General features: G+C 44.4%; 1 protein-coding gene across 2 annotated transcripts in view; it reads left to right on the top strand.

Annotated features, from left to right (window-relative positions):
* Positions 1-11,619, top strand: part of frmd4ba (FERM domain containing 4Ba) — a 43,546-nt gene extending 31,927 nt beyond the window's left edge. Inside the window, exons 12-24 of one of the 2 annotated variants that reach the window (XM_041955515.1) lie at positions 3,445-3,521; positions 4,090-4,228; positions 5,384-5,525; positions 5,628-5,761; positions 5,850-5,966; positions 6,255-6,483; positions 6,665-6,721; positions 6,847-6,982; positions 7,588-7,752; positions 7,871-8,631; positions 8,748-8,874; positions 9,837-9,984; positions 10,506-10,643. In XM_041955515.1, the coding sequence (XP_041811449.1) occupies positions 3,445-3,521; positions 4,090-4,228; positions 5,384-5,525; positions 5,628-5,761; positions 5,850-5,966; positions 6,255-6,483; positions 6,665-6,721; positions 6,847-6,982; positions 7,588-7,752; positions 7,871-8,631; positions 8,748-8,874; positions 9,837-9,942 (2,190 nt within the window). In that variant the 3' untranslated portion in view covers positions 9,943-9,984; positions 10,506-10,643. Of the gene's footprint in view, positions 1-3,444; positions 3,522-4,089; positions 4,229-5,383; positions 5,526-5,627; positions 5,762-5,849; positions 5,967-6,254; positions 6,484-6,664; positions 6,722-6,846; positions 6,983-7,587; positions 7,753-7,870; positions 8,632-8,747; positions 8,875-9,836; positions 9,985-10,505 lie in introns of both variants that reach the window. The other variant, XM_041955507.1, reaches the window with a different exon arrangement.
* The last annotated feature ends 386 nt before the right edge of the window (positions 11,620-12,005 follow it).

Genomic DNA, 12,005 nt, shown 5'->3' with positions numbered 1-12,005 from the left:
GTGTGTCAGTGTGTCTTGGAAGGAACACAATTGATCAAACAATACAAAACAATTATCTGTGTGGGGGGCACTGGGGGCTGGATTTGGAGGTGGTGCTGGTGGGAGCTCAGCAATTGTGCATTTTTTAAAAATATGTAAGTTTGTAAAAAAAATCAACACAATAGCTCAACCTCACATTATCTTCTCAGCATGCATGCCAGTTTCATCAGTCTGTGTTGAATTGCCTGAAACTCAAAAGCCCACTCTCCCTGCTGTGTTTAAGAGAAGGGGCACATTTAAGAATATGAATGCCCTGTCATCTCCATTATCTGTAGATGAAGTGTATATAAGAACTGTTTAATGTAGATAGAAAGCATAGATTATATGCAAAGGTCTGGGTGGGGCGGGGTGTTTAGAGAAAAAGATGCAAAATTTTATTTTATGAAGACGATTAGACACTAGAAGAAAAATGGAAGACCACTACAGTGTGATGTGTCTTCAGGACACACGATGGGACTGAAGCAGATGGTGAGCCAGAGACATTTCTGTCTCCCTTCCTCACTCTGTGTCACTTGGGCCCTCTCACAGCGGGTAATGGGACACTCTTTAAGACCACATGCTGGTCCACATTTATGATGAGCCGGCAGAACCAAAATAAATCGTTGGGTTATTATGGGTGACTGTGTCAGCCTTGGAGTACTGATGACCTGAAAGTAAAGATCTGAAAAAACTGTGATGAATCTTAAAAAGAAAGAAAGCTAAAAAAACTGAAATTCTATTTTGATTAAACCCCATCATGATTCAAATGGGATCAAGTTCCTTCTGGTTTCCTCCTCTTGTTAGGTTTTCACAGCTTTAAGCAGTGCGTGTGTTGTGGAATTGTACAGTGTTGCCAGTCAGCCAGAGCTGGTATGTGACGTGTTATGGGAAGGGTGGGGCAGATCTTTTTCTGTACGGCCGTATGAGTCAGGCCCTCTGACACATTTTCATCCATGTATGATTTTTTGCTGTCTCATGGCCATGGGGGTCCTTGGGTTGTGGGTGTGAGCTGGATCTGAACAGCCTGATCCCATATGAAACCACAGGCATTTCTGGCTCACTTCCACCTGCCTGTAATGAGACGTTTGGCAAAAACAAGGAAGATGGAAATACTAAAGATACAAAGATGCAGAAATTCTTTGTATTCACGCAAATGATGAGTGTACTCTTTAAGATGGTGTGTTTCCTGGTTTTAAGAAAATGATTACTTTCGTTTCTCTGTTCGTGCAGTAGGAGTTGTATTGATGAGTCACTCGCTATATCAGCTGACTTGTATGCGGAATGATTTCTTGGACCGTTTCCTCTTTAAGAGGACTTTTTGCAGTCTTGTGATTGTCGAGATTGAGGTGTGTCACGTCCTTGAAATATTTAGGCTGTGGCTTCAGCCACAGGAGAGTCTTTCACTAGTTTCATCTATGTACTGACACATAGGTGTGGAGTTCCTCTAATAGGAGGAATGATCCTCTGAAAGTGTGTTTTTATTGCCTAGACCTTTGTTTTCTGCTGTTACAAATGATGCTAATGATATCGAATAGGGGGTGTTAATTGCCATGAGGTCCCCTCTACAATGGGATGAGCTTTTTGGAGGTATCCTGCTGGCTGGTTCCCATTGTTCAAGTACCATGGTCTTCATTTCACTGGCAGACTGACTATGTAATTGATAAGGAGTGCAACATTGGCTGGAACAGCATGTTGCTTCATTGATAAAAAATCATATGAAATGGAAACTTCCTGCCAAATGATTAAATAGACAGATTAAACGTGTATCTTGAAACTGAGGTTCCATGCTTCCTGGCTAGTATTTGTAAAAACATGGTGCATAGTGTTTCTTTCTGCCTGGTTGAGTGACCTGACAGAGGCAGTCCCTGCTATTAATGAGTGGACCATAGTAACAGATGCCTAACATGTTTGCCCTGGCCGGGGAGATGGTGACAGTATTTGGCTGCACAGCAGTGCTTTGTGTGGTATTTACAATATGAAAAGGAGAGAACTTCCCAGATGGAAGTGCAGTATTCAAAGTCTGTGAAGGATTGTGGCTTGTCTGTGAGTGATGGGAAGTGTAGCAGAGATGAAAGTCTTCAAACAAGGACAAACCCTGCCCAGCAAATAGTTGTGTACAACCTGCTCATCTGGTCTGACTAAAAAGGAAGTGAGCTGTGAGGGAGAGAGAGAGAGAGAGAGCAGTGCAGAGTGGTACAAAGACTTGAAGGCAGCGTGAGGTATCTGTGATGTCAGAGGAGGGGGGTGGTTAAAGGGGCGTGGTCAGCTCAGCTGAAACTCTTGCAACACCTATCTGGCTCCAGACAGACAAGAGAGAGTATTGTTCGAGGAAGCTCTAGCCCTGTGGGAAACTCAAAGTCAAAGGATTCAATACAAACCCAAGATAATTCAGCAGGGATTTGATAACGGTAAGGCTTTTCATTATGTCCACTTATCATCTGTACAGCTTTTTTTAAATACTCAGTGGGTTTTAATTTTTTATTTTGTCCTCAGGCTCTTCCAAATGTTCTCTTCAGTGTGGTGTTGTACCTGCTGTCTGTGTTCTAGATACATGCAGCCCACTGCTGTAAAGGAATGCGTTGTAGTTGGTTTGTTGGGTATGAATTAGGCTTAGCAAAGTCTGTGTAAGTGAAGATATGTTATCTTATTGGGATTTCTTAACGTAGGTACGATCTGTCACTCGAGGAAGAGATGTGTGATGCGTTTCTGTATTTTTGACTAATTGTGGTTGTAACCTTCTAGGACAGTGTCAGGTTAATCGGTGGTTGTAAACGCTCTCCTACATTACTCTCAGCTCCACTTGTGCAGCGTCTTTTCTTTTAACCAAAATGCAAGCAGGGAAGAGCCGTTCACAGGCAAGTGGCTCCAAATGTGTTTCGTGAGCCCAGTATCAGTGGAGCAGATGTTTCATTCTGACACAGAGAAGTCCTGCCTCCTCCACAGAAGAATGAAATTAGAAGCTGGCTTGCTGCCTGGCACGGTTTTGCTCCCTGCAGTTGCAGCAGCATTATAATTGCTTCTGCGTTAGCCCAAACCTATACCTGACTGGGCGGCCCACTGAGCCCCATTCAAAGCTTTAGCTGTTACAATGTTTCTGCTAATGTTGCAAGCTGATCGGTAAAATCTGTGCTAAAAGGCAGGCTGCTGTGGCTGAAACAAAGCGAGTTGTTTTAATACCTGCCTCCCTGTCGTGCTGTATTTTGGTGAGATTGACCCCACTCGTTGGGGAAGCTTCTAACTTTTGTGAGTAAGCTGATGCAACTGTGTGTTTTACAGCGCTTGTGATATCAAATGACATGCATGTTTATGTACAGTTAGTCCACATTTAATCAATACTCCTGTTGGGTTGTGTATTCAGTAATGTATAATATCTGTCTACCTCTCCCCCCCTCCCCTCTCTGCCGAACTGTCTCTTTCTCTATGCAGTTGTTTCAGTGGAAGCAGTTGGAGAATTTGTATTTCCGTGAGAAGAAATTTGCTGTGGAAGTGAACGACCCACACAGGTCAGAGAAGACAAACCACTTAATCTACCTTAACTGATCTTAACGGGTCTTTTTCCTGTTTTTGAAGTGTTCCCATTTTAGCTGCCCCTCTTTCTTCCGATGCCTCTTTCATACACCTTACACACAGTGAAGGTCATCTGCAGCCAGTGGCCCATTTAGGACACCATGTTAATAGCTGTAACCTGTCTGTGAAATGAGTGTTTTCCTGCTGTTCAAGGGCCACTTTATTAGTCTCTGGTTTTTATAAGACCTTAGTGCCTCACACAGACTTTAATGTGGCACTTAAGCCCTTAAAGGTGTTATTAAATCCCACTGTCTGTTTCAAAATGAGTTTGATGCCACTGCTCATCTCCTCTTCAGTATATTATTACACAAGCACCCACAATTTTAATTGGCTAAAGGTTTTATTTGATCTCTTTTCTAATCTTTTCATCACACATATTTTTAAATCTTGATTAAAGCCTTGTTTATCTACCATCATCTGTTTAGTTTTTGTATGCAGTTACTAAGTAGATTTCCTTTTTGTATCAGCACAAGCACTGAGTGTTTGTCTTATTATCCTCTACAGAAGGACTGTGACCAAGCGAACTTTCGGACAGACTGGTCTGGTTATTCACACGTGGTATGCCAGCCACTCTCTGATTAAAACCATCTGGGTGATGGCCATCAGTCAGCACCAGTTCTACCTGGACAGAAAGCAAAGTAAAGTGAGTGTCAGTTCTCTCCTCACTGATTCACTTGAAAAATTTTAATACTACTTTTACACTGATGACTGACCTGTGTGGAGAGCTTACCTTATGTTGAATGACCCGCACAGGCGTCCCATCAACAGATCAGTATGTGAACATGCGTGTTTGTGTGCATGCTTGTGGTGACTGGCTTATATACACTGTGTGTTTGTCTTGTCCACTGCTCAGTTTGTAAGTAATGTCACCTGGTTAGAAACTCGATTTTTGTTTTCTCCAAGCTGTAAAATGATCCTTTAGACTGATTAAAAAACACTGCGCCTGACTTTCTCTTCAGTTTGAATATGGGCTGTTCTGTCTGGTTATTGTGCAAGTGTCACAGCCTGGTGTAACAGTGACCATTCATCATGTGATGCACTGCCTGATCCGTGTCCCATGCCTGTGACATGTGTAAATAGCTCGGTGAAGGGACATCACTGGCCATCAGGTTTAATGCTAATATGCTGGTCTGTTGTATGTTGAAAAATTGTTGCGTCCTTGCTTTAAAAGGAATACAATAGCTGTTATCTTTTGAACCTGAAGTAACGGGCGGTTAGGTAGCTGAAATTGGAAATGCACAAGAGCTTGTAATTGCTCTGAGTTCTGATATAGTGAAGGAAACATTCAACTCAAAATAAACTACAATTTGTCATATAAAAAGTGTTTGGAAGGGATAAACGTTTTTTATGACTGCACCATTGAGAATAAATGGGAAAAGGCACCATGTGTTCACTGCCTAGGTCCTTGTGCGAGAGTTGAAAGTGGCCGACATGCCATGCACTCATGGTCCGTGTGTTAGCATGTATGGTGCACATTTCTTATCGGGGCTGTGATACAGTTTGAGTGGTGTGTGTGCATTTTGTAGTGAAGATGGATGAGTGTGTGTGGCTGCAGTCAAATGAGGTTATTCATCCACTGTCTCCCTCAAAGGCAGATGGTGTGTCAGTGTTCATCCAGGAATAGAGTCCATGCTGATTGATGAGAGAGCAGCGCACTTGGAGTACCAAGCATGCAAATGGCCACCACTATCGCAGTGTGCTATCATTAAAACTGCAATACTCCCAATCCCTCCTTCACTGCACTTCCCTCCCCCTTGTCCCTGTTTCCTCTCCTAACCGCCTCTTCCCTGCCCTGCAGTCAAAGATGACCACAACCAGGAGTTCAGTCGACATCGCCATGGACCTCACAGAGATCTGTGCCCCGCGGATCGCTAAGCTTTCCAGCATCGAGAGCAAAGACCAGCTTATCATGGCCAGCAACGGGAGCCTCATCTCAGCCGGTAAGCAGAGAGTTAATCAGCTAATGGCTTCTGTTCATATCAGATTGTGAGTGATGATTTATTGCTATAATTTGGAGTTAATCGGACATGTGCCTATTCCAGGTTCTGCAGACTCTGAAGTCAGCGAGGAACAGAGGAAAGAGAAGGTGGCTGAGCTGAAAAAGAAAGAAAAGGAGCTTCAAGACACACTGACACAGAAACTTGAGGAACTGAAGAAGATCTGCATGAGAGAAGCTGTGAGTGTCTCTTTCATTATTCTTTTTTCCAGTGAAGTTTAGACATCCACACTCTCAGCTCACTGTTGGTTGTTGTTCTCATTTGCAGGAGCTCACTGGCAGATTGCCTAAAGACTATCCCTTGGCCACAGGTGAGGAGGTTCCTCAAGTACGACGCCGTGTTGGCACCGCCTTCAAGCTGGACGACCTTTTCCCCTACGATGAGGTTAGAATAGCTGTTGCTGTGTTGTGTTGTTGCTATGATATATTTCTTTCTGTTATATAATGTAGTGTGTCACACTTTGTTGAAACAGTTCTTACACCACTGTGTGTGTTTACCTAGAGATCATGTTGACTATTTGAGCCTGAGGAGTAAGAGGTTAACATGTGTTTTGAGGTTTACATTGCAGAATGCTTTGAGAGAAACATGGTTTCCATCTCCAAGTCAATTGGAAAAATGAATATGAATCAGAAAAGAAATGTGAATATGTGTGTGCTATGTGTTTCTCTGTAGGACCCACATCTGAGGAATCTGGAGAGCAGGTTCGCCTTGCAGCAGAAGATCGTGGAAGCAGCCATCAAGCTATCCAATGAGGGTGACCTCTGCAAGACGGTGAAGAAAAAGAGGAGAAACAACTGTTTGGATGCAATGAGGAAGCTGGAGGAGATCGAGAAAGAGATCAATGCCTACAGGATCAAGAAAGGAAAGAAACCCACTCAGAGAGCCTCACTGATCTTAGCAGGTAGATATCATTAACGGCTTCAGTGAAGATTACACAGGCTGTGCTTTGCTTGCACATCAGATGTTGGAATTCATTTTTAAGGACTGTCATTTTCTTTAATTTGAAGAAAAGTCTGTCATTTCTATGAGAAGTTGAATATCAGAGGTGTATCTGAGGACTGTTTTCCCTCCTCTGTTATCAGATGATGTCAACCCTTCAGACCTCAGTTCTCTATCTGACAGCCTCACTCTGGATGATGGTAAGCGCCCAGGCATAGCCATGGTCACTGTGCATGCTTTTACTCCTTCCTCCCTCATTTACTGCCTTTCTGATTCTCTCTTCGCTCTTTCTCATTTTAACTAAGCGATCATTTTTATCTCCCAGATGATGAGCTCATGTCCCAGAGGCAGCGGTCCAGATCGGTCCAGTATTCCCCGAGACCACACCATGCAGAAACTCTTGACATCCACTACAACAAAGACAGACGGGCCTCTGCCAATGACCAGCATGCAGACAGCAGGTAAACAACAAGCACTGACACCCACGAAAGATATTAGTATTATAATTTTCACAGTGTGTCTCGCAGTTGTTATTGCCGAAGCATGGAGCCAGTACAGACCTGTAGACCAGATCCAGGGCTGCATTCCTGCCAGTCACCTCCTCCCTCCTTCTCCCGTCTCTCCAACAATCTCCTTCTTATCAGCCCAATGCACAGGCTTTAAAAATAGATGGAAAAGAACATGTCGCTGCCTGTGAAGGAGCAGACAACAATTCAGAGCTGAGAGGGAAAGGGAAACAGGAAAGTTGCTCTGGAACCTTAGTTTAATGGCTGCTACTTCATGAGTGGTTACAGTATGATATAGGTGATGTGTCGCCCTCAGTTTCCAAAATTTTAACTCAGTTTAAACCATCATAATACACGCTGCTGCATGGGAAAAAAAAGCTCAGTGGAGCATGTAATGACGAGCATTCAGCTGTAAATAATGACTGAAGTGCTCTTTCAAGCAAACCCAAGGTGTTGTTGTTTCTCCATCAGTTGAGAGCAAGTGCAGAGAGGGTAGAGACTCAAAGTTCTGCCATGAAGAGGCCACTGCCCTAAAACCATTGTTCTTATCTGTGTTCCAGATTAAATTACAGCCAAGTCCAGGAATCACTCCACTACAGTCACCGCGATGCCTTATCAAGCCACAGCAGCACGTTTAAACCGGGTTCCAGACAGCCACGTGATGCCCGCAGCATGCCCCCCACACCCCTCCTCACCCGCAATGCCTACAGCAGCACCCAGCTCAGGTAAGGCCTCAGAGCCTTTTTTTCACTTGAATATCTGCTTCATCAGCAGCTCTTGGTTTGTTGTGGTGTGCCTGTGAGTCAAAACACAGCTCTTCAATGAAGTGTTTTCCAACTGCAGATCAGAGGACGCCCCACAACATTTCCGCCAGCGTAGCGGTAGTCTGGAGTCCCAGTCCCAGTTCCTGACGGAGACCGAACCCCCTGTGCCAGTGTTCACCTTCTCCCCAGCCCAGCGCAGCAGCAGCACTGAGGTCCTTGATGACGGCTCCTCCTACACAAGCCAGTCTAGTGTGGAGTACAGTGTCCCCGGTAACCCCACCCACAGACGCAGAGCTCGCGGACGCCACAGAAAAGACATGTATGCCAACACAGGCAGCATGCCCAACCTGGCTCAGCCAGACACCCGCTGTTACGCCTACCAGCCTCGGGTCCGACCCACCACGACAGCCTACTATGTCACAGGCTATCCCAGCTACGCAGAACCAGAGCCTTACTCTAATGGAGTCTACATGTACGACAATGAGATGGAGGGACACTATAACGTCAATCCTTCCTATCACCCAACCCCAACAGCTTATCACAGCCATGACATGCACAGTCACTATGGTAACGACGAGATAGACGGCATGTCACAGAACCCGTACGCCACACTGCGGCCGCCCAGGAACCGCCCGGCGCCCCGCAGCAACGAGCAGGTCAGCAAGAACATCCAGAAGGCTTTGGTGGCAGAACACTTGAGAGGCTGGTACCATCGCAACGCTGCACACAAACAGGCAGCATACAACTACGACTACGACAGAGGCTCCCAGCAAAGCCTGGGCTATCAGACCATGCCTACACCCTACAGCCACAACAACAGGAACACCTCCTACTCCTCAGGTGAGATCGCAGCACCATATGTTACAGTCTGTGGTGCATTATGTTGTTAACCCTGGTTTCACGTGTAGGTGGGTCATTTGTTGACTTGTACCGTGTTTTATCTCCTTTGTCCTCAGCGTCCTCCAGTGGAAACTGGCACAGCCACATGAGCGCCGGTGGTATGTTGGAATATGACATGCCCATGCATGCGCCGCAGTCTTACTCTTACAGTACAGCCCCCTACAGCCACTCCGCCCACAACAGGTGAGAAAAAAAACAACTTGGCCTCAGCTCCTTATCCAATAAGCCCCTCCCTGATCCTCCTTATCCCCAGAGCTAAGCGCTAGTGTTTAATTACCTAGAATGGAAGGCTACAGAAAATATAAGCTGCAATATGGTTTTGTTATTCTTTAAACACAACAATACTGTTGATCGATGTGTAGCCAATGTTGCATTTTCTTCAACTTTTCCTTTAAGTTAGGAAATCAGAAAACATTCATCTGCTTCACATGACAGCCTGGTTCAGCAGTAGGATTATAGGATCTGTTCAGCCAGCAGTCAGTCCTCCCTCAGAGCTTAAACCTGGTTCTTCTATCCTCCTTAACTGTCCACTGGCCCCTGCTTTCTTATAGATATGGCGCCTCACATCTTTTTAAGGGTTCCTGGCACAGCCCTGATGGCCAGAGGCGCTGTGCCTTTTTCCCTGCTAGTTCTTCCTCCTCAGCTTCCTCTTCCACTTCCTCCCTGCCCTCCTCCTCCTTTCCCTCCTCCTCCTACTCCCCTGGCTGTCGGGTCAGGCAGGTGGCCTCCAGCCCTGCGCAGCCACAATCCTCCAGAGGGCACAGGCTCAGTAAGGTGTCCTTTGTGAAAGGTAGTTCATAGTAAGTAAACAGCAACGGCCGGAGCCTGTGCGTTTGCTTCTTTAAGCCTGTCTGCAACGTGACTCCATAGTCTGCTTGTTGATGTTTTGAGTGAACTTTGCATTTTTGAGAGGTTTGACTGATCTTTCATTGTCATGTATGATAAGGTAACTGCATGGCTTAAAAAAAAACATGCCTGCCCTACTTCCTCTTCCAGCCGGCATTTTGTCATCCAGTGGTCACATTTCTCTGCAGTGTGCCTTTACCGCTCAGTTTTTTTTTGTTTGCCTTCCTCTTGGCCCATGCAGAGGCTCCCTGCCCATGTGCTGCCATTCACCCTTGACCTTTGCCCCCTCTCATGCACAGATGTCCCCCAGAGTTTGAGTGGCGGAGCTGTGATAGGATGGCGTGCCCTGCGGGGCCTTTAGAGAGGTGTGGTGATGTTGCCTATGCCACTGACAAGGAAAATTAACCCTCTCCCCTCAATAATCAAAGTCACAGCACAGAAGAAAGGGTGAGAGACGAGAATGTAAAACTTCCCCACATGGTTGTTATGGTGATGGTGATGTGTTTTTTTTAAATATGTGGCAGGGACTGAGAGAAAGCTCCAAATCACTTCACATTACTCTTGCCGATTCTTGCTTTATTTCTCTGGGTGTCTTGTGGTGGTGGGAGAGCACCTGTGTGGCAGAGGGAAAATGTGACCCCTGAATATTGTTGCATTTGAAGGCTCTGCGTGTAATGCCTGTGTGCATCTGCTGTTTTTGTTGGGTGAGAATGTTTGACCCTGGGTTGACCCTTGTTTCAAATCGAGATTAACATTAACAAACCTGACTCACATGAAGTAACGTAATACAATGTAACTGTTCTTACATTTCTTCATTTAGTTCTTGATCTAATCATCAAAACTGAAATAAGACCAGATACTCTTGACAGCCCAGGGTTAATTCATTCTCAACTTCCTGTAACCTGGTCACACGCTACTCTCAGTTTGCCCCGTTTCTAATGTGCATCAATCTTTTGTGTTTACTACAGATCCTACGTAGATGTCAGCCAGATGGACCCACACATCAGTAATCAAATGAGCCCTAACCTGGAGCCAGAAGACCAGATTTATTGGCACGAAGACTCAAAACCAGGGACAATAGTGTAGTTGCTGATCTGTCATCGTGCTATATTCATTTTTCACCTTCACAAGGTGTCACTGTGCCTTAGACTGCACTTACCTGTTTTTCTGTATGGGGGATCCAAAGAATGAAGGAATTTAGCTTCTGCGGAATTCAGCATGTAAAGGGAAGAAGTCCTCTCATTTTCTCTTCTCTTAATGCAAATGCCAAACTTTTTAAATCATAACAAAACCATGCGGGAGCGTCTACATGTCTGGATTGCGAGTGTTTGTGGTGATTGCACTTGTGCACTGAAACTAAACCAGGACCTGCTGTGGATTGTGTGGTCTAGCCAAAGGGAATGTGGACTAAGTTTCTCCAGCACAAACCAAGGACTAGGACCATCTCTGGAAGAGGATACTGAGCCGCAATGAACACACACACACTTACACACATGTATGAGCACTGTAACCATGAAGGATTGATAAGGACATTATCAAAATGAAGGAACTCATTAAAAATGAGTGAAAGGGATGGCTACTTCCTGGAACATTCTGCAGTCACCAGATTCAGTTTTATCAAAGCATTGCTTGTAGCTGCCACAGTGATTCCTGTACTCTGTTTGTCATTTACAAAGTATTCAGTCCATCTCACTGTCAGTACTTACAATACAATTGAGCCAAATGCTTCTGTCACACCATTCGAGTATTACCCAATGTCACCAACTTTAATATCACTGCCACATCTTATCAGTCAGTGCAGGAAGACAGAAAATCCATTTTTGTTTTTTTCATTTTATTTTAACATGGTTATTTCATCCATGCTGGAAATCATGGACTGGTGCTCCCAATTTCTCTCAAGAGAATGAAGTTGTATGTAAATGTTGGTATTGTAAATACACTGGTTCTGTCTTTTTTTTTTTTTTTTAGAGCATTTTTATGTACTTGAAAAGCATGTAATATATAGTAAACAATTGTTGTTAAGCTGGTTCTTAGTAATTTGTATAATTGCATTTGTTTGAATTAAAAAAAATCAGCATTTGAGTCAGCTGTTTGGTTTGTAGGTCATGTTTATGAATAAGAACTGTGCGCCAACTTTTTAAGTTCTCCAGGAAATTTAATCAGAAGGAAAAGTCTCATCCCTCTGAGTGCATCAAAACAGCATTTTAATCCAAATCCATTAAATGCAGCAACTGAACGCTGTTTCAGCCAGTTCAATTAATGAAATGGGGTTTGAAGAAAGCACGATCGTCACCATTTGCATAGGAAAATAGCTAGATCACTTGGATGGTGGTCTTGGTCAAGTGGAACATATAAATGCATTCTCCACATATAAATGGTTTGGAAACTGTTTATCTGGGGTGCATTCAAGGAGACCCATTATAGTTAGAAAGATAACTGGCTACATCCCAGTTTCTTTTTTTTTTCTT

Source organism: Chelmon rostratus, chromosome 2 (genome assembly GCF_017976325.1).
Source record: "Chelmon rostratus isolate fCheRos1 chromosome 2, fCheRos1.pri, whole genome shotgun sequence".
NCBI classification, from domain to species: Eukaryota; Metazoa; Chordata; class Actinopteri; order Chaetodontiformes; family Chaetodontidae; genus Chelmon; species Chelmon rostratus.
This window is presented reverse-complemented; position numbering and strand designations above follow the sequence as displayed.